The sequence below is a fragment of the Microtus ochrogaster genome, chromosome 4 (genome assembly GCF_000317375.1).
Source record: "Microtus ochrogaster isolate Prairie Vole_2 chromosome 4, MicOch1.0, whole genome shotgun sequence".
NCBI lineage: Eukaryota > Metazoa > Chordata > Mammalia > Rodentia > Cricetidae > Microtus > Microtus ochrogaster.
The window spans coordinates 33,962,632-33,983,074 of record NC_022011.1 but is presented as its reverse complement, the minus strand read 5'-3'; the positions used below and the strand labels follow the sequence as shown (position 1 = coordinate 33,983,074).

At 50.0% G+C, this 20,443-nt stretch overlaps 1 protein-coding gene across 3 annotated transcripts in view; it reads right to left on the bottom strand.

Moving 5' to 3' along the window:
* Slc35f3 (solute carrier family 35 member F3) overlaps window positions 1–20,443 on the bottom strand; it is a 254,979-nt gene that overhangs the window by 60,855 nt on the left and 173,681 nt on the right. For all 3 annotated transcript variants that reach the window (XM_026778701.1, XM_026778700.1, XM_005345897.2), the window contains one exon: window positions 11,030–11,354. In XM_026778701.1, coding sequence (XP_026634502.1) covers window positions 11,030–11,354 — 325 coding nt within the window. The remainder of the gene's footprint in view (window positions 1–11,029; window positions 11,355–20,443) is intronic.

Sequence of the window (20,443 nt, the reverse complement as noted above, 5' to 3'; positions counted from 1 at the left end):
CTCCAGCCTTGTGGGCTCACACTCAGACTGCAGCTCCCTCCAGCCTTGTGGGCTCACACTCAGACTGCAGCTCCCTCCAGCCCCATGGGCTCACACTGAGGCTGCAGCTCCCTCCAGCTCCAGCCCCATGGGCTCACACTGAGCCTGCAGCTCCCTCCAGCCCCGTGGAAGGAGTCATCTGGAAGTGGAGCAGCTCAGAGAGCAGCAAGCACACCCTGCTCTCTCCTTCCTGTCCTCTCCAGTCAGAGCATCCGTTTCTATGCTCTGAATAATTTATCAACCCTTCCATCGGTCTTATTCTCTTATTCTGCTGGCCTCCGTGCAGTGTGTGTGTGTGTGCTGTACTCACAGTGCACATGGAGATCAGAGGTGCCCATTCTTCCATCTTTTGTTTGAGATAGGGTTGGTCTCTGATTGCCCTGGAACTTTACCAAGTAGACCAGGCTAGCAAGCTTCCAGGATCACGTGTCTCTGTCTGGATGGAAGCTTTACCCCAGTCCCTGGCATCCATATGCCCAAAGAGTCTGGAATGTTTGGGTGGAAGCTGCCTCAGTCCAAGCTCCACCCCGAGGAAGCCCGCCAAACAATGACCCCTCCCCAGAGATGCTCAAGATCACTCCCATGGGGTATTTAAACTGCCCCACAGAGAACCAACACGTGGTTTTCTGGTCTTCTTTCCTGTCTCCTCACTGGGGAGCTGCAGAAGCATTGATATCCATTAAACCTGGGCTTTGTTTTTTCTAATTCAGTTTGATTTGGTCTGATTTGGATTATGGCATCCGTGGAGAGGTTTATTGGGATGCAGAAACTTTTCGGTCTTGACCCCCACCTCACATGGCTGGGGTTCCAGGCGCACATACATCACTGTGCCAGCTTTTCACGTGAGTTCTGGGGACCTGAACTCAGGTCCTCACACTTCCAAGGCAAGCCTTCTTCCAGACTCAGCCTGAGCCCCATCCCAAACTGTGAGGACCTCTAACTGCATACTTGAGAATGTGGGTTCCCAGGCTGTCTCCAATTCCAGGCACAGAGATCATGTTCCCTAGTGTGATGCTGACTGCCTGTTAAATTTCCTCATTGAGAACTTTAGTTCTGACTCGTGCCCTTGATTGGCAGGGACACTGTAACTCTGGAGATTCTCCTATCACCATCCCTAGAAGCCTGGGGATCCTGAGTATTCAGCCGGCACAGTGGGATGGGTCGGAGATGCCAGGCTCCCTCTTACCTACATTGCTGGGGGCATCAGCTACTTCCTTGTCCCCGAGAGGGAACACCTGACAAGTGACTTAACAGAGGAGAGACGACTTCAGACTTAATGGAGGAGAGAGGACTTGGGTCATGGTTTCAGAAGGGTTTTTGTCTATCAGGGAGTTAGTTCATGGTAGCAGCATGTTGTAGATGCTCCCCACATCTTGGGGCATCAGAGAGAAGAACCACTCATCTCAGAAGGAGAAATAGGCAGAGTCTTCAAGTCTCATGCCCCTTCGGGTCCTACTATCTCCACTAGGTCCCACTTTCCCCATGTCACACTTCAAGACCAGTGCCAGCACCTGGAGACCAAGTGTCTAACACAAGAACCTGTGTGGGTACTTAACATGCAAACGGTGGGCATGTCACTCTGAAGAGAACTGTGTTGGCCTAAGTTAGAGACAGAGGAAGGATGATGTCCCTGGCTATGCAGCTTCTCCCTGGAGAAAGCTCCCATGATGGCTGGGGAATAAGGGAACAGGCAGTGACTGATATACCCCACCCCACAACGTCGGGAGGATCTGCTTCACACTGGCAATGTAAATGGGACAGTAGTGTCTTGCTTAGGATTCCTGGGGTTTGACTAGGAAACCTAAATGGTACCAACCCTTTCACCTCTCCAGGGAAGGCACATCTCCAAAGAAGAGAGTTCACAAGGCTGCCTCAGTTTACCTCACCACTTCCCTTTGCTCAAGACAGGTGAGGAAAAGCACTCCCCATAGCACGCAGCCCTCCTACACTGGGTTTAAACAGAGCAAGTTGCATTCAGCTTTAAGATAACCAAATGCCTAGGAAATAGCTGGTCTGAGGCTGGGGTGACGGCCCAGTGAGCAAAGCAATGACCTCTCAGGCATGAAGTCTTGTTTCGGATTCCACACATAGAAAAAGTCAGGCATGGCCACATGTGTCTGCCATCCCAGCACAGGAGGATCTCGGGAGCTCACTGGTTAATCAGTCCAGCTTCTCAGTGAGCTCCAGTGTGAGACCCTGTCCTATGAAGACAGAAAGCAACCTAGGAAGATGATGTCTACCTCTGGCATACTGAAACACCAGTGTGTGTGTGTGTGTGTGTGTGTGTACTGTATGAGCAAGAACATAGACACACTCATGCCACATACAACAGTTGAAGAGCATTTGGCCACATCCCATGCTCACCCAGAATTCCCATTTTGTTGATGAAGTGCTTTAAACTTTCTTTAAAAGAAAAATTCTCTTCTGCTCTCCCTGTGTGTGTGTGGGAAGACTGGCACACAAAGGGTCTAATGGTACGCTCCTGGAACCTTTCATTTTTCTAGTCCTTTTCATTTCTCTTGTGTTATGAACTAATAATGGAGGCATGACTGAGAATAACTCATTAAATGTAAGCGTCATAAAACTGGGCACCTAGGAAGGAACCACACGAAAAGAACGGGCCTCAGTCCACGATGTTACAAGAAGTACATAAGCTCTCTTTGTTTTCTCTGGGTACAGTAGGGATCAGCCGAGGAGGTAAATGTAATTACTGAAATTCTATTTTAAAAGGTCCAGGAAGCCCAAGAATAGATTGTACACAGGCATCAGCAAAGGCTGTCTCTCCTGGCCAGTCACGCTGCTTGCTTTTCATGACGACTCAACTAACAGGGTGGGGGCAGAGCCACAAAGACCACATGCGCCAGAAGCAGCTCCCCAGGGCCAAGTTCACGGCTCTGACTCAGGGAACTGTTTCAGAGAAGGGATCTCTTAAAACACAACTGGAAATGCTTAAGGTTAGCACCATCATTGCTATCATTATTATCACCATCAACACCATTTTATTACCTGGAGAGAACAAGGGCTAGTTCACCTGACTCTGGGGATCTATATATTTCACGTCCCAGAAATGGGCAGGAAACCCTTAGATCAAGCACATCTTGGGCTTTATGAACTTAACTCTATTCAGTTCAAGCATGTGATCCACAAGAACTGTGGCACCAATCCCAACAACAATCCCTGGGAGTGGGCGCAACAGCCTCCCTTTTCAGGCAAGCGTTGAGGTGTGGAGCCTTAGTTGACTTGACTATGCCTCTGTAGCGAATACAAACAAAGCTGGTTTCCATTCCAAGCTATCAGATGGCGCGCCTGTATTTTTGCTACTTACCACAGTGTCCAGGATGTGGGCTAGTACTGCCCTTCCCCTGTTGTTTCACCCTGCCCGGCACTGCCCTCAGGCTTCTTCCTATGAGGAAAGACTGCTTTGGCCTGCCTCTTTCTTTGATGTATTTATGGAGAAGTCTAGGGCTGTCAGAGCAAGGGACCCCAGTGCTTTTTCTCTGAACATATACAGTGGTATCTTTGATAGCATGAACAAACTGGAGCAGAGGTTCCTGCAATCCCTTTTCTGAGTATTCTAAGTCTCTGGGAAGATGCCCTTTTGCTAAACGTGAGGCTTTAAGTTTCACTGTGTCTATCAGCTGGTTTACCAGTCTTGACCAGATGTAACAGAGAGTGGAAAAGCCCAACATTAGCATGCAACACTCAGTGGGGCCTCAGCCTTCCTGGCTATGGCTGTGAACCAGCACACACATGCTGAGTCTCTGCATCTTTTATATGCCGTACCCATGCGTCTTCCTTATCATCTGACATACACAGTTGCTGACAGTTCCTCAAGGCCCATGAGAGTAAAGGGCTTCCTCCTCCTGGAACCTGGCCCCCAGCTGTGTGTGTGTGTGATCTATCTGTATGTGTGTGTGAGTATGTGGAGTGTATTGTGTACATGTGAGTGGTATGTGCGTGTATGTATATTTATGTGTGTAGTGTATATTGTGTATATGAGTGGTGTGCGTGTGTATGTGTATTTATGTGTGTATGGTATTGTGTATGTGTGTGGTGTGTGTGCAAGTGTGTGTTTGTACACATGTGTGGGCATGAGAGCCAGAAGTCAGCAGCAGTTTTAGTGCCATCCCTCAGGTGCTGTCAATTTTTTTCTTTTCTTTTCTTTTTGAGACAGAGTCTCTCACTGACCTGGAACTCAACAAGAAAACTAGTTGACTGGTCAGTGCCCCAGGTACCTGCCTGTCTCTGCCTCCCCAGCACTAGGATTGAAAGTGCCCATTACACCCAACTTTCTACATGGATGCTAGGGACTGAGCTCAGGCAAGCACTTTACTTCCTAGCTTTTCTTGCCCCACACCTTGTAAGGTCCTGCTGGGCTGACCTGAAAATGTTCTCAGACCTTGACACTTAGTTAAAACACCAAGAAGTCTCTTTTCCACTCAGGGGTATCTGGACACACTCCCCACCCCCAGACAATTCCTCAGTGTGACATGGCAGTCACACAAGCAACTGCCATTCTTCAAGCACACGCCTCAACACAGACACAGGCACGGGGCTGACCTTCTGACACAAGGCAAAGCAACTGAGACCATGGCGCAACAGCCGACTCACACGGGCTCGGAAAGCACAGTGTAAGACAGATCATTTTTCCAAAACTGCTGAATTCTAGGCCAATCCCTGTTATCTGTTCAAGGATTAACTGAGACCTGAGCTAACAGAACAACTGGTTTAGGGAGAACAGAAGAAACCAGGAGCTGGAGCCTCAGTTCTGACTTGCCCCAGGGCAGCTAAGAAGTGCTTCAGGAATGCATAGCCCTGAATGCTGGGGGGGGGGGGAGTATTTCCTACCCTATATTGAATTCAGAGCCATTTACAGAGAGGTGTGTGGGGATGGAGGCTGGAAGGCACTCGGTATGCTCAGTGAGGAGCTGTGACGTAGACATGACATCACCTACATCTGCCCTGCAGAGTGTAGTATCTGCCCGAGAGTGTCAGGGCATGTAGGTGATGCTCTGCCTTTGTTTTTAAGATTTACTGTTTTTATTTGACCTGTGTGTCTCACCTGTATCTATGTCTGTGTACTAGGTGTATGCAGTGCCCACAAAGGCCAAAGAGAGCATTGGATCCCATGAAACAGGAGTTACTGATAGCTGTTAGTTTCCATGTGGGTGCTGGGAACTGGACCCTGGTCTTCTGGAAAAGCAGCCTGTGCTCTTAACCACTGAGCCATCTCTCCAGCCCTTCTGTTTTTTTTTTTTTCATAAAATGAACCCCTGAATAGCTTAAGCACCATCCTGAAACACAAACCTATGCAGCCACCCGAATCAGTTCCTCTTTGCTGACACAGGAGCTCCATTACAGCTTCCCCGCTAGACACAGACTGCTGCTCCTTGGCTGGCTATCTATCTGCATGCACGTGCATGCTAACGGGGCAGCACTTTGCTGCAGCTGAGACCCTAAGGCAGCCTCCTCATCGGCGGGTACTCCTTTGAAATTCCCATTGCTAACCATCAAGCTACAGACCGGGAGCTGAATCACAAACTGCAGTCCCAAATACTGTGTCTGTGTTGCTTGTTTTTGTAACAGGGTTGGGATGCTATTTGGAGACTGCAATGGGTGAGTTTGTGAGTTGATTCAGCAGCCCCCTACCCTCAGGGAATTTGCCTTCTTGAGGTCAAATGAGCAAGGAGCAGGTGCAACAGCATCACACTTGGTGCTGAATGCTGCAGAGAAAAATGGACCTGGGAGCAGCAGGGAGTGCTCCCTTTAGGCTGGGAGCAGCAAGGAGTGCTCTCTTCAGGCTGGGAGCAACAGGGAGTGCTCCCTCCAGGCTGGGAGCAGCAGGGGGTGCTCCCTTCAGACTGGGAGCTTGTCCATCCTCCTGTTATGGAGGGCCCTGCCCATTTGTCTCTGGAAGTAGCTAATAATGGGCAGCTGGTGGGAATGATGGCCTGAGTGAGCCAGGATAGGGCAGAGAACCCATCAGTTAGCACTGGTGCGGCCTGTGGGGCCTGATAACCCAGGAGGCAGGTGGTACGAGCTAGTGCTAATTCTCGTTGTCCTTCTATGCCTTCTATTCTACCACAGCACCTGGAAAAAAAAACGGCTTCCAGACTTCCTGGAAAGAAAACACCTTCACAATGCCGCAACTCGGCAAACATGACAGTACAAATGATTTTCACCAACACAGGGGTTTTCCGGAGGGCAAAAGGGAAACTGAGCATTGAAAACGAGAGACTGGTTCTGGATTTGCATTCCTTTTACTTGCTGTTGTTCAGGAACTGAGCACACACGCCTTCCCCCACCGAAGAGACACCTGAGAGTCATCCCACCTCCACTGTGAACTGTGAGTGTGTGCTGTTACTGGTTATATAAACAGCTCCAGGAATCCTGACAACAGTCTGATCTTATCAGTCTTCTGCTTAAGACCTTGGCGCTCCTTGTTCTAGAGACTTAAGTCCCGATCAGGGAAGATGGTTTAGTTCACTAGTTCTTATGCATGAGGACCCACGTTTGATCCCCAGATCCTACATAGAAAAGCCATATGTGAGCATAGAGACAGACAGATTCCATGGGCAGCCAACCTAGCCTAATCAGTGTGCCCCAGGCCTGTGAGAAACCCTGTCCTGCAGTGCAAAAGCAAGGTGGATGGTGTCTGAGGAGTGATGCCTGAGGTTGACCTCTAACCTCTACATACATGTACACATATACCCCCCCCCCACACACACACTGACACACTCATACAGACAGAGACACACGGAAACACAGCCAGCCAGCCAGACGCAGCCCCAGCCCTTCCCATCTATCTGTCCTGCTCTGATAGCAGAGTCCTCAGATCCACTCTGACAGCCAAGATGCAACCAAGCCCGTCTGCCTCGGGTGTCACCCACCTCCTCCTCACGCTCCACTCTGGTGCTCTGTGGGCTTTGTTCCCACTCCGTGAGGTCTTTACAGGTAGAACGACATGTGTCTCATCCGCACCTGCCCACAGGTCCTGGGCAGGCAGACGTTCAGGAGGTGTTCAGTGAGCTAACCTGGCCTGCAGCCCGACTCCATCAAATTCTCCAGGAATGGTTTCAAAATCTGCAACCTGGTTGTCACTGCGGTAGCTCTGGGAGTCATGCCAGCTCTGAGCATCTTCTGCATGGAGCAGGGGCTTCCTAGGATCTGCGCTCACCCACACATCTCCTAAGCTCCCTAGGCTCCAGGCTCTCCATCTGCCTAGAACGTTCCATACCTCCTTCAGCACCCAGAAGCCATCTGTTTGTCCAGCTTCATTTCCTCTTGGCTTTTCCCCTGTGCCCCAGGCCATGCATCCCTGGGCTCCTTTTCCTGGCTTCCTTCATGCAGCCTGTCTCAACCCTTCCCAGCCTCTGAGCTCCGGGAATGCAAGGCTCTTGGATTATTGCTTCCCAGTGTCTCACTTTGACACCCAGGAATCTTTTTCAGACCAAATCAACTAACGTCTAGTTACAAACACTAAAATTGGTCTCTGCGAGGTTGGTACCATTCCTGTGGGAATCTGTGTGGGTAGGCACACACACTCAGTTCTTGCAGACTGAAGGTGCAAGGATCTGAAACAGCCCTTGCCTCTGAGTGCTGTTCCATGTCTGAGGAGAATCAAGGGCCAGCTTTCGGAAGCCCAGAACTACAAAGAACAAAGGAAAGCCACTGTTGCCTCTCTCTGTTCCTTTTCTCTTTTCCCATTCTTTTTTTGGGCAGCTGCATGGAGATATAAGATCACAGCATTTGCTTTTAAAAGCAGATCAGTATGGCTAGAAGTTTCTGGAAGGCCCTCTGACAAGACTGCAAAGGCCCTATCTGTTCCAGCTTAGATTCTGCTGACCCTGGCACTCTTGGGTCTGAGATACCATCTTCCTGCGCTAGTGGCAGAGGGGCTGTCTATTCCCTGAAAACCCCAGAGAAGCTGCTTCATCTAACCAGCCTCATCTATCCAGCCTGTTTCCCAAGGCCACAGGTCTCTGCCCGTCTCCGGTTCCCTCAGTTCCCCACTAATGCTCTCTGCCAACAGCATCTGCTAGGGCTCCCTCTAGCATCAACTGGGTATAAAAGCATTAAGATGAAGGATGTGATTTTGGTTTTCTTCTCCACCCCGGGAGTCTTAGACTGTTTCAAGTCCTCCCCATCGGAGCTGTGACTTCCTCAGCAAGGCTATGATACTGACACTCGTCTTACGGCTATGGAGGGAGAGCCCCCCTTTACTCCTGTGGTGGCATTCATGGTTTCCCTAGATACCCAAGAACCTGCTGGCAATGAGCATCCTTGTCTAGCCATAGAATGCCTGCAACTCATGCATAGAAAGGACTGCATTAAGAAGTAGGGATAAGCTTTGAGATAGAAATCGGGCAAAGAATAAACTGGTTTAGTCATCAAGTTATTCCCTCCTCCCCATTATCCTCGGCAACCTGGCTGTGAGCTGAACTTGGTTTTAGGATGCTTTAAAACTTCTGCTATTACTTTTATTTATGTATCTCTCTCTCTCTCTCTCTCTCTCTCTCTCTCTCTCTCTCTCTCTCTCTCTCTGTGTGTGTGTGTATGTGTGTGTGTGTGTGCACGAACACACATGTGCTGGTGTCCACAGAGGCCAGAAGAGGGAATTAAAGTCATTGGAACTGAAGTGACAGGCAGTTAAGTTATGAGTTCCCAGCGTGGGTGCTGGGAAACAAACTCCAGTCCTCTGCAAGAGCAGCAAGCACTTTTAACCACCAATCCATGTCTCCAGCCTCTAAAACATCTTCCTATTACATTTCTTTTATTGTGTGTGTAGGGGGGAGTATGGGGGTGGGGTAGGGCATGGCACACAAGTGGAGATCCTAGGACAACTTGTATGGGTCAGTTCCTCCTCCCACCACGTGGGGCCTGGGGATCAAATGCAGACTGTCAGGCTTAAAACAAATGCCTTTGCCTGTCGGGCCATCTCACCAGCTCACCAGCTCTGTTTCTTGACTCTCTAGGATGTTTGTGTAGGAAGCCGTGAGCCTGGCTCCCAGGTATTGTTGATTTTCTCTAGGTGACTAATTTTTCCAAGTGGCGTTTCATCCTCTACCCTGAGCTCATCACCACCTTGAGCTTGACACCACAAGCATAGTGTTCAGACCAAAAGCTTAGGTTGTGCTCGGCTGTCCCTGGGTAGACCGTGGCCACTGCCTGTGTTTAGGGTTAGCCCTGGGTTACCTTTGTGGTTCGGGGATCTTGCTGTGCGCATGGCTGATGGGAACAGTTGTCTTGTCTCCTAATTACAGGCCGATACGCTCAAGGCCACTTAACTATCAAATGCATCCTTTCCTGGATGTCTGCTTTTCTCTATGACTCAGGCCATTATTTCCTCCTTGTCTGTGGGGAGTTCTTAGGCCCCTCTCACAGTTCCTAAATCTATTTGCTTCCTGTCTTGGCTGCTGTCCAGCAGTGCTGCATTAAGTCCCTCGCCAGCCATTCCGGGCTGGCCCAGGAACTGTTGCCTTAAATCAGCAGGGAAGACTCCATGAGCTCTGGGTTCTCATCCCCAAACTCTGAAAGGACACAGGAGGCTGGCCATGGGGCTCAGCGTAAACACCATGGGAGCCCCTTCCTTTAGAATTTGTGTCCTGTGTCACAGGTTGGTTTCCTAAAGGGCGCCAGTGCTAATTCTGTGAGGACACAACGGGAGAATCCTCAGAAAAAGTCTGGCTCCAGCTGAGGCTACAGCATTCCGGTTCCAGTGCCCTCCTTCCTCATCTGGTAACTTCTAAGGTGACATCAGGCAGGTCTGAGATGTGTAGTGGGTGCTCCTTGGGGTTGGCAGCTGTGCGGATTAGTTTTCCTGTTTCTGTTCTTGCTTTTCCAAACTGACACAAGCTAGAGTCATCTGGGCAGAGGGGGCCTCAGCTGAGGAAATGCCTCCATTAGACTGACCTGTGGGCAAGCCCTCGGGGGCATTTTCTCGGCTAATGGTTGGAACAGGAGAGCCCAGTGCACTGTAGGCTGTGCTACCCCATAGGAAAGTGGTGCCGGGTGCTACTAGAAAGTAGACTGAGCAAGCCATGGGAGGACAGCCAATATGCACCAGTCCTCATGGTCTCTGCTGCTTTAGTTCCTGCCTCCAGGTTCCTGCCTTGAGTTTCCGCCCTGGATTCTCACAGCGAAAGAGGGTATGTGACCCAGATAAACGGTCTCCTCCCCTAAGCTGGTTTCAGTCAGTGTTTTATCATAGGACAGCAACTTCAAGAGGACATGTGATGGATGGATAGGGTGTGCTCGGAAGAAGGTGATGGGGATGGAAGGGAGGGAGGGTCTACGACTTTCGGCTCTTGCTCAGTCCCAGAGACAGATGAAAGGCAGGTTTCCTGTGTCCGTACTGTCGTCCTGGCCAACAGTCGTTCTTGAGGTGTTTTGGGTTAAGACAGACCGGCCAGTCCTTGGACAAAGCCCATGCCAGACAAAGAGCAACTACAAGGTATGCTCTTGATGGAACACTGTGGCCACACCAACGGCTTGGCTCTCAGAAAGGTTTGGGTGCTTGAGGCATGGCAAGGCGTGAGTCATCACAGCATATACTCCACTAACTGCACTCATGTCCACCGTACAGATTGTCGGGAACTGGAAAGAGGCTAAGGAAGGGAAGTGAGCTGCAGGAAGATCCCAAGCACCTGGTTCCCGGAAGTTTCATCCTTACACCAGCCTGGCTCCATTCGCCTTGCCTGAGTGAGTTCTGCTTCCATTTCTACACCTCTGAGACCTGCCACGGCTATTTCTAGAAGATGGTGCCTATTCCCTATTGCATGGAAATGGACTGCTAAGGTGCAGGACTGGAGGTGGAGAGTAGAGGCTTCATCATAGAAGGCAGAGAAAATTCTGACCTCAACGGCACAACACAACAGCTGCATTTATTGCCGTGTCCTACCCTTGGTCCCTCCCACTGGCCAGCAGCGCTAGCCTCCAGGGTCAGCTCAGCAGCCCCAGGTGAGTGATCTTCAATGTAAGAATCCCTTACCTGTATCTCTGTTTCACAGACTGCTTCTCTGTGGACTTGCACACGTGCCCTGCATAGTACAACGGGAAGAACAGAAAGTTCCAGTTGGTGGCGAACCAAGTCAGGGTGAAGGGTGCATCGAAAGTCTTGAAAGTCAGTCTGGCGAGCTGCGTGGAGCCGGCCCAGGAGGCACACACGCAGAACACGACAGCCACGCCCCAGAAGACCTTCCTCAGCTGCTTTTGAGAGCATGTCCAGTGGTGCCGGTTCGTCCTTCCGCCAGCCTCTGTCCCAGCTGGTGCCTGGGCCTCTGCAGGGCCCGGGGGCTCCCGGGGGCGCTCCTCCCCTGAAGAAGAGAAGGGGTGTTAGCTGGGTCTGCAGACTTCTGGCTGAAACAACAGTTGAATCCCTGGCAACCATGTTTGGACAGGGATGTGGAGTGCTGGGCAATGCTCTGAACTGCAGCTAGAAGATGTATGCCGTGTTTCCTACCCTGGAGAGCGTTGGTCCACAGGAAGGGATCCCCCAGGCCACGACCTATCAACATCTTTTAACTCTGCCCTGGGCACCTTTTAGAATGGCAAACTCTTAGACTCCACCCCAAACTCCCGACTCAGACCTGACTTCAACAGGTGATCTCCCTGATGGGTTTGAGCAACACACTTTCAGCACTTTGAGACACTGAAGCATGAGGTCTCGTGTGTCACGGGGTAACAATGAACTTGCTATGAAGTTGAAGATGACCTTGAACTCCTGATACTCCTGCTTACACCTCCCTGGGGCTGGGATTACAGCTGTTTGGCATCACCTCTAGTTTATGAAACACTAGGGATTGAACCCACAGTTTCAGGTTGCAGACTACTCCGCTACACTTTGTGAAGATGTGTCACTGCAATTGGCTTAATAAAGAGCTGAATGGCCAATAGCTAGGCAGGAAGAGGTTAGGTGGGACATCTGGGGTCAGAGAGGTCTGGAGGAAGAAGAAAGGCGGAATCACCAGCCAGAGGCAGAGGAAGTAGCAAGGGCAGTACAGAGCATAGGGAACCAAACCATGTCAAAGGACATAGATTTAAAAATGTGGGTAAATTTAAGTTAAAAGAACTAGTTAGGAACAAACCTAAGCTAAGTCTGGGCTTTCATAATTACTAATGCCTCCATGTCATTATTTGTGAGTTATTGGCCCAAAGAAAAATGCCTCTATGACTTCATGCCTGCTCGGCAACCACTCTGCTAACTGAGTTACACGCATAGCCTTCTGTATTTATTTGTGGTGTTGGGAATGCAACCTGAGGCCTTGTAACGCTAGGCAAGTTTCTACCACTTAGCTGGAACCCCAGCATTCCCCACCATGTTTAATTTTGAAGCAGACTTTCCCTAAGTTAATCAGGCCAACCACAAACTTACTATAGCTCAGATTGGTCTTGGCTTTACCATCCTCCTGCCTCAGCTTTTTCAGGATTGGGATGATATGTGTGTGGCACCAGGTCTGGCTTTTGACCTCATTTATGTCAGGGCACATGTGTTTATGAGTTGCTGGGCTGCAACTTGTGGCGGGGTGATGACGTCTAGAAGATACAGAACCTTGATGGATGCTCCTTTCTGCCTGGCCCGGAGAAGCGGGTGGTTTTCCTCGTGTTCCCAAAGAGCATTGCTTCCCCTTCCGTCTACTCTAACCAGCTTCCTGCAGATGGCCTCCAGCCTCACCTCCAAGTTTCCCTAAAATGTCTTTGGCTCTGGGCAGCTTCTGTGTGAGTGACCACAGATACAGAAAGCTGTGTCGCTTGGAAAAGTCAGACTGTAGCCCACAGTTGGGCTGTACCGTCCGTGTTCTCAAAGACCCAAGCAGGCAAGAGAGCCTGTGTCCAATATGATGTGGGAGTCCCCTCTGTGTGCTGTGATTACCATTAATGAATAAAGAAACTGCTTTGGCCTGTTGATAGGGCAGAATTTAGGTAGGTGGGGAAGACAGAACTGAATGCTGGGAGAAAGAAGGGCGGAGCCAGGGAAGCCATGAAGCCACCACTGCCCAAGTAGACATGCTGAAACTTTGCTGGTAGGCCATGACCTCGTAGTGATGCACAGATGAATGGAGATGGGTTAAATTAAGATGTAAGAGTTAACCAATAAGAAGTTAGAGCTAATGGCCCAAGCAGTGATTTAATTAATGCAGTTTCTTCTGTGTGGTTATTTCGGGGCTGAGCAGCCGGGCGGCCGGGAACCAACCAACCAGCCTCTCTCCCCCAACAGACAAATGCAGATATGTAGAACTTGTCTTCAGTACTATCTCCTTGGCACTTGGCTGGATGGAGAAAAACATTTGCTTAGAGGCCCTTGTCACAACAGGGCTGTGGGAAATGGGCATCAAACATACGGGCTTTAACTCTTTGTATTTTGTTTAACCCCAATAGCCATTTAAACAATTCCAACTGAATGGAAGTTTGCAGGATTTCTGAAACATTTTATTTTTATGGGGCAAATATGAACTCAAGGTGACCAGTCTGCTGTATCTGTCTGAGCCCGCCCTGCCTCCCCAAAAAGAATCAGGCAGTGGTGGCACACGCCTTTAATCCTAGCACCTAAGAGGCAGAGGCAGGTGGATCTCTGTTAGTTCATGGCCAGCCTGGTCTACAAGAGCTAGTTCCAGGACAGTTAGGGTTATTACACAGAGAAATCCTTTCTTGAAAAAAAAATCAACCTAAGTGAGATCATGGCTGGCCAAGGCCAGTCTCTCTTGTGTTTTAGTGATAGGTAGCTTAGCTCTGGTGGTGGAGAGCGTGCCTAACATGTACGAGGCTCTGAGTTCCATCCTCAATGTTGCCCAAACTGAGCTTTGGTGGCACACGCCTGTAATCCCAGCCCTTGGGAGCTAAAGGCAGTAGGATCAGAAGCTCAAGGTCCTTCCTGGCTATACAGTGAATGTGAAGCCAACCTGGGATGGATATATATCCTTCTGTTTCTGACATGCTCACATCCTCGTGAGAAGACTCCTATTCTCTCCTCTGTGCGACCCTGCAAGGGCCTTAGCATGGGGAGAGGCCCAAGAGGGAGACAAGAAGAACAGGTCCAGCTTCTTGCTTTGTACCTTCTCACCAGTGTTCTCTGACTTGGCTCACAGTGCATTCTCAAAACTGAAGGTGAATCCACTCCCGGCAATAGTACGATAGATTTAATTTCCCTGCTAGCGGTCAGGTTTGCCCAGCCCCTGCAGCCATTCACTGTTGGTCCACTCGGAGTATGCCTCGCTCTCTCTGCCATGGGCTCAGACTCAAAAGAACAATGGTGGAAATAAAGACAATGTCTGTTTAGAAAGAAAACACAGGTTCACGGTAAGACTCCCGAGGAGACAGCAGGCATTTACTGAGAACTCTAGCCTGCTTCTTCAACTGTGGTTTTCATTAGTGCAAGGGCAGCCGTCATGCTTGATTGGATTAAGAGACACCCAGAGCACTGCAGATGTACACCTTTGGGTGTGTCTGTGAAGGTGCTTCTGGAGGTGACTGGCTGAAGGAGTAAACCCACCCTGAATGTGGGATGGTGCCCGTCCATGGGTGGGGGGCTTGGACTGAGTGGAAAAAGTCAACTGTAAGCAGTGCCACACACCTCCTGACACCAAGCCTTTCCCACCACGATAGCCTGTGCCCCAAACCTTGACTTAAAATAGATCCTCCTTCTGTGAGACGCTTCTTGACATGTATTGGGCCAAGAGTCGGGAAAGCGGTCAATAGGGTGGGGTGATCTTTCCATCGTGGGGGACTAAGCAGATGCTGGGCAGTTTTATGAAGAGAGAGACTGCCACCAGATCTCACGGTGTGTACGTGTGTGCGTGTGCATACATGTGTGTGTGTGCGCGCGCATGTGTGTGTGGCCAAAGGTGACGTCAGTACCTTCCTCAGTCATTCTCCACCTTAGTTTTTGGACAGTCTCTCACTGAACCTGGAGCTCACGATTCGGCGAGGCTGGTGGAGCTGCAAGCCCTGGGATCCTCCTGTCTCTGTCTCAGCGCTGGGATTACAGGTGCACACTGCTGTGTCTGGCTTTGTTTTAGCTGGGAGCTGGAGCTAGAACTCCAGTCCACATATTTGTGTGGTAAGCACTTGGACTGACGGAGCCACCTCCCCCATCCTCCCACACACCACTACCCAATTTCTGTGCCACTAAAACACTTCTCTGGATCTAGCTACTCCCTAGCTTTGTAATGGCTCCAAGTCCTCTCACCAAGGGAGTATTACCAGTTACAAATGAAATGAAGATGCTCAACAACCAACTCAGCATGATAGCCTCTATAAACAATACTGCTAAGTTAGAGCTATCTTTTCCCATGAGTAACACAGGCAATGGCATTCCAGCTAGATGGGTTCTGCAGCTGAATAAGTCTAGAGAACGCTGAATGGAGGCAAGCTGCAGGAATAGTCAAGGTTAACAGACAATGTGAGTCACTGCGCTCGGCAGAGATGTGACCCTTGTGTTGGGAACCTGGGACACACTCTGGATAAGACTTACAAAGAGTAATAGACAAGGACCCATCAACCTCATCTAATTGCGCCGAGTCTTGAAGTCCTTCTCATTGTGTGTCTGTTCGTGTGTGTGTACCTGCACATGTATGTGTGTACCTGTGCATGTGTGTGTATGCTGGAAATCAATTTTGAGTGTCATTTCTCAGGTACAGTTCATCTTGTTTTTGAGACAGGGTCTCTCAGTGGCCTGGAGCTCACTGATTTGACTAGGCTGGCTGGTCCGTGAGTCCCAGGGATCTGTCTCTACCTCCTCAGTGTTGAGATCACAAGCATGTGCCATCATGTCCATCTTTATTTTATTTTAATTTTTTACATATAAATGTGTGTGATGTGTGCACACATGTTTATGAGAGTTCTTCTGTGTGTATGCACGCATACACACACATGCAGAGGCCCAAGATTGACACTGGGTATCTTCCTTTGCTTCTTTTTTTTAAAAAAATGGTTTACTTATTTTTATTTTGTGTGCATTTGGTGTTTTGCCTGCATGTATGTCTGTGTGAGGACGCTGGATCCTGGAGTTACAGACAGCTGTGAGCTGCCACGTGGGTGCTGGGAATTGAACCCAGGTTCTCTGGAAGAGCAGTCAGTGCTCTTATCCACTGAGCCACCTCTCCAGTCTCTTGGGTGTCTTTCTTAATTGGGCTCCACCTTTACTCTGTACATTGAGGTGTGGTCTCTCATGCAGCCTGGAGCTCACCTACTCTGCTAGTCTGGCTAGCCAGCTCGCTCTGGCAATTTCTCTGTTTCCCATGTGCCAGAATGACAGGCAGGCTGCCAGACCCACCCAATTTTTATGTGAGTTTTGGGGATCTGAGCTCTAGTCCACACGCTTGCATGCCAAGAGCTTTCCCCACTAAGCCACCTTCCCAGGTCCCACGTCTTAACACGGGCTTGAACTCAGGTCCTCGGGCTTGTGTGGCTGGTACCTTCCCATTCGAAACACCTCCCCAGCTCCTACACAGCCTACTCTTACTACTTTCTACTACTATAAATAAAAATATCTGTTATTATGTGACAAAATACTAAGAAGTGGAAGGAAAAGCCATCTGTGGTCATCTCAGCACCCAGAGCTGCCATGGCCCATAGGTGGCTGCATTCTCCAGAGGCTTTGGTTGGAGCGGCACACAGGGGTCTCTCCAGACCTGTGCCTCTGCCACCCACTAACACATCCACATGGCAAACATGGGATTCCATCATGTTCCTATTCCACATTTAACCAAACATACCACAGCATGGACTTTATCCTACATCCTGCGAGCATGTCAATCATCCAGGGAAGCAATGGGAAGCATGGACACCGAGCCCAGAGCACTGGGTGGACTGTGGTCAAGTACAAAACACCATCCCTGAACTTAAGAAACTCTGGGAGTTACAAAAATATTTACAGAACACTTATATGCAAAATGGCAGTTCTGTATCACGCCAGGTACATGCTGGGGAATCTGAAGCTTCATCCGAGATCGGTGAGATGGAAGGCTATAGGAGGTCAAGAACAATTGTGATTTGCCCCCAGGACATTGCACAAGGTCATGAGCTTGGAGACCTGCTGCCACGTGTCACCTGTGATGTTCAGTCATGCAGAGGGAGACACCATCAGACTGGCTGAAGGACACATGGCGCCCCTTCCTCCAGAGTCTTCCCACTCTGTTCAGTGAAGGAAGAGGGGGAAACGGAACCAACTTAGCTGAGAACGAACGCAGGGTAGAGTGGGAATGTGCTCAGCAGCTGCACTTTGCTCCCAAGCATTTGAGTGGGAGAAAATGCATCTCGCTGTGTGCTGTGTTCAGGGTTGGGGTGAATGAGCTGCCCAGGTGATGCTGGGACAGGGTAGCTCAGGTAGGAGCTACAACGGGGGCAGCATCCCTCTTTGCTGCCCCCTCCTGTCAAGTCTGTGAAGCTTTAAGAAGGCTTTACTTCCCCAGAACGACAAGGCGAGTTCTCTCTATCTCTCTCTTTTTCTCGTGTGTGTGTGTGTGTGTGTGTGTGTGTGTGTGTGTGTGTACGTACAAGGGGACATGCTCTTCTGAACAATGGGTCTTCCTCGTACTCAAGAGTCACCCCAAGCTGGTAGTGCTGAGGGCTGCCTCCCACACAGACACACCCTGAGACTGTCTTCACTGAAGGAGGGTTTAGCCTTTCTGATCATTCTGGTCAGGCAGAACCCATACCTGGGGGCAACGCCATGAGCCTGGGCCATGAGGGATGAGTCGGAGGGATGTCTCAGGCACTAGCCCATTGGGGCACCAAGGAACACCCTTCATGTTGGGAGAAGTCTATAACTTTCCCCAGAGAAAATGATAAATTGGGTGATTTTTTTTTTTTGTCTTTCTAGTGGAAGAAAGTGAGATTGGAAAGTCATTTGGTGGCTTCTAAAACATCCCATAAAATGAATCTCTTTGAACTTCTGAGAGAACACAACAAATTCTCTGACAAACTCTCTGTTTCACTCAGGCATGGCATCAATGAAGCCAAAGACGGTGAACTGAGACCTCCGCAGTCATGCGTCCAAATGAACCCTTCTTCCTTTGAGCTGCTAATGGTGCACGTTTTATCTCAGCAACTGGAAAGATAATTAGCACAACTGCCACTCAAGGAGCAGACCCTTGCTGGAGTGTGCTCACATCCTCACTTCCTCAGGGGTCTCCTGATAACCCCCAAATGGCTCAGTGGCATTGCCTCAGGGGTTTAAGACAAGCCTGGACTTACGGAGCCCAGAGCCAGTTCTGTTCTGTGAGGAGCTCCACATCAGGCTATCCACAACTCGGAGGAAGCTTGGTGCCTGTTCCGGGAGGGAGTGTGTAGCGGTTCTTGCCCCAGACATGTGAGCTCCTTTGGATCAGTCTTAATCCACAGGCCCTGCTAGTCACGGCCTGTCCAGCAGGCTCAGGGCGGCGCTATGTCTGAATGCAGGCAGGAGCTACAGAACTGCAGGGCGCAGGTGCTGCTTCTGACCTTCACATGCACCCAGAAAATGAGCAACTCCTCTGATTAAAGTCGGGGAGTCTAGAACCGTAGACTCCAGGCTGTTGGGACTCTTAGGACAAATGCGGGTTAACAGTGGGCAGATTATATGCAGGACTGCCCCTCCAGGAAGCAGTCTTCGGACCCTTCAGAAAGGAACACCTGGCCAACTGTGCTCCACATGACAGTGTGGGCACCGTGCCAGGTAGACACCCCTGGCCCTCTGCTTTTGGTTAGCTGGAATACCAGATGGAAAAGATAAAAGAATAGAGTAAACTTACAGCAGAAGGCACAGGCCACTGAGCTTTTTATCTCGAACTGAAAATGCTGGTTTCCTAAACTTCCTGCCAGTTCCCAGTGAGAAGCAGCAGCATCGACAAGACAAGAGCAAACTTGCTGGTGAGGGGTGAAGTGGGGTTGGCTTTCGAGTGTTGAACATGATCTCCCAGATTCGCTCTCCTCCAGGGGATGGGCCTGGTGCACCTTGGGAGTGGCATAGCACAGTTCGCCTAGAGCCTGGAGGTTTTCACACACACACACACATACACACACACACACACATACACACACATATACACCACACACATACACACACACCACACACATATACACACACCACACACATATACACATACACACATACCACACACACATACACACACCACATACACATATACATATATACATATACACACACATACACATACCACACACATACACACATCACACACACACACCACACACATACCACACACACCACACATACCACAAACACACATAATCTGTCATTCTGGTAGCTACAATATCTCTCCCTGATGTCTGTCTGGCTTCAGCCTCTCTTTGGGATTGTTTATGGTCCTTTTTTGTTTTGTTTTGTTTTTATTTTTGCACCACCTTGTCATCTAGAGTCTCATCTCTCAGCTCTCTGATGTTAAAGCCACAGAACAAGCTGGAGTTGTGCTGTGGTCCTTACTGATCAAAACTGCCCCCACTGCACGTCGGCAAGCAGACACAGGCACCTGCTTGCTCACGCCCACGCACCCCAGTCGCCGTTTGTCCCAGTCTGTCCCTGTCTGGGTCACCCATAGTGCTACTCTTTGATTCCGGTTATGTTGGCAAAAGGCTTCAATCAGATACGCCAATCTCTTAATGAGTCAGCCACTTGCTGGATTCATGGAATATTCCTGCTCAGAGAGAGGCTGAGGAAAGATCAGGTCTGGGGAGAGAGACAGTGGGTGCCCAGAGGCCAAAGTGTCGCGTCTGATATATTAATTAGCGACTGTGGCGGGGGACGAGAGGAAGATTGGTATCCTGACACCTCACCCTGTGTTCCTCCTTCTAGACCCTTCCCCCAAGGAACACGATGTCTTAACCAGTGGGAAAGCCTCACTCGCCAAAAAGGCTTTTAAGAATTAAATCCCTCTCTTGGCTCCCTCTGAAGAGCTATTCTGAACCCGTTCCCACCTCTTCAGGCTTTCGTCTGCATCCATCATCTGGGGCAGACGAAAACTCCACTTCCTACGTCGCAAAGATCAAAGTACCCCGCGCAGGTCTTGAGATCTCCCGCCTCCACATTGCGCTGCCTCTTTGCCCACCATCTCTTCATCTCTTCCCCGCTCCCTCGCAGGACAGGGCTCGCAGCCCCGCTTCCTCTCTACCTGTTTTTTTTTTCTCCTGTGGCCCTCTTCCTCCTCCAGGCCAGGCACCTCGCCCTGGGGGCCTATTAAAGAATCAGCCATATGCTTCCCTTCGAGATACTACAGCTCCCAACTGCTCCTGCTAAGGCCCTTACACTGCCCAGCTGGCAATTGCTCTCCCATCCCAAGCCAGGCTACTCACCCTCTCACCCTCTTCCTTTGTGGTCTTCATGGCACCATGTCATGGCGTCCTCTGAAGCACCGGTTTAGACCTCGCTGTCTCCCACCAGCATCTCAGACACAGGAGGCCATCAGAACTC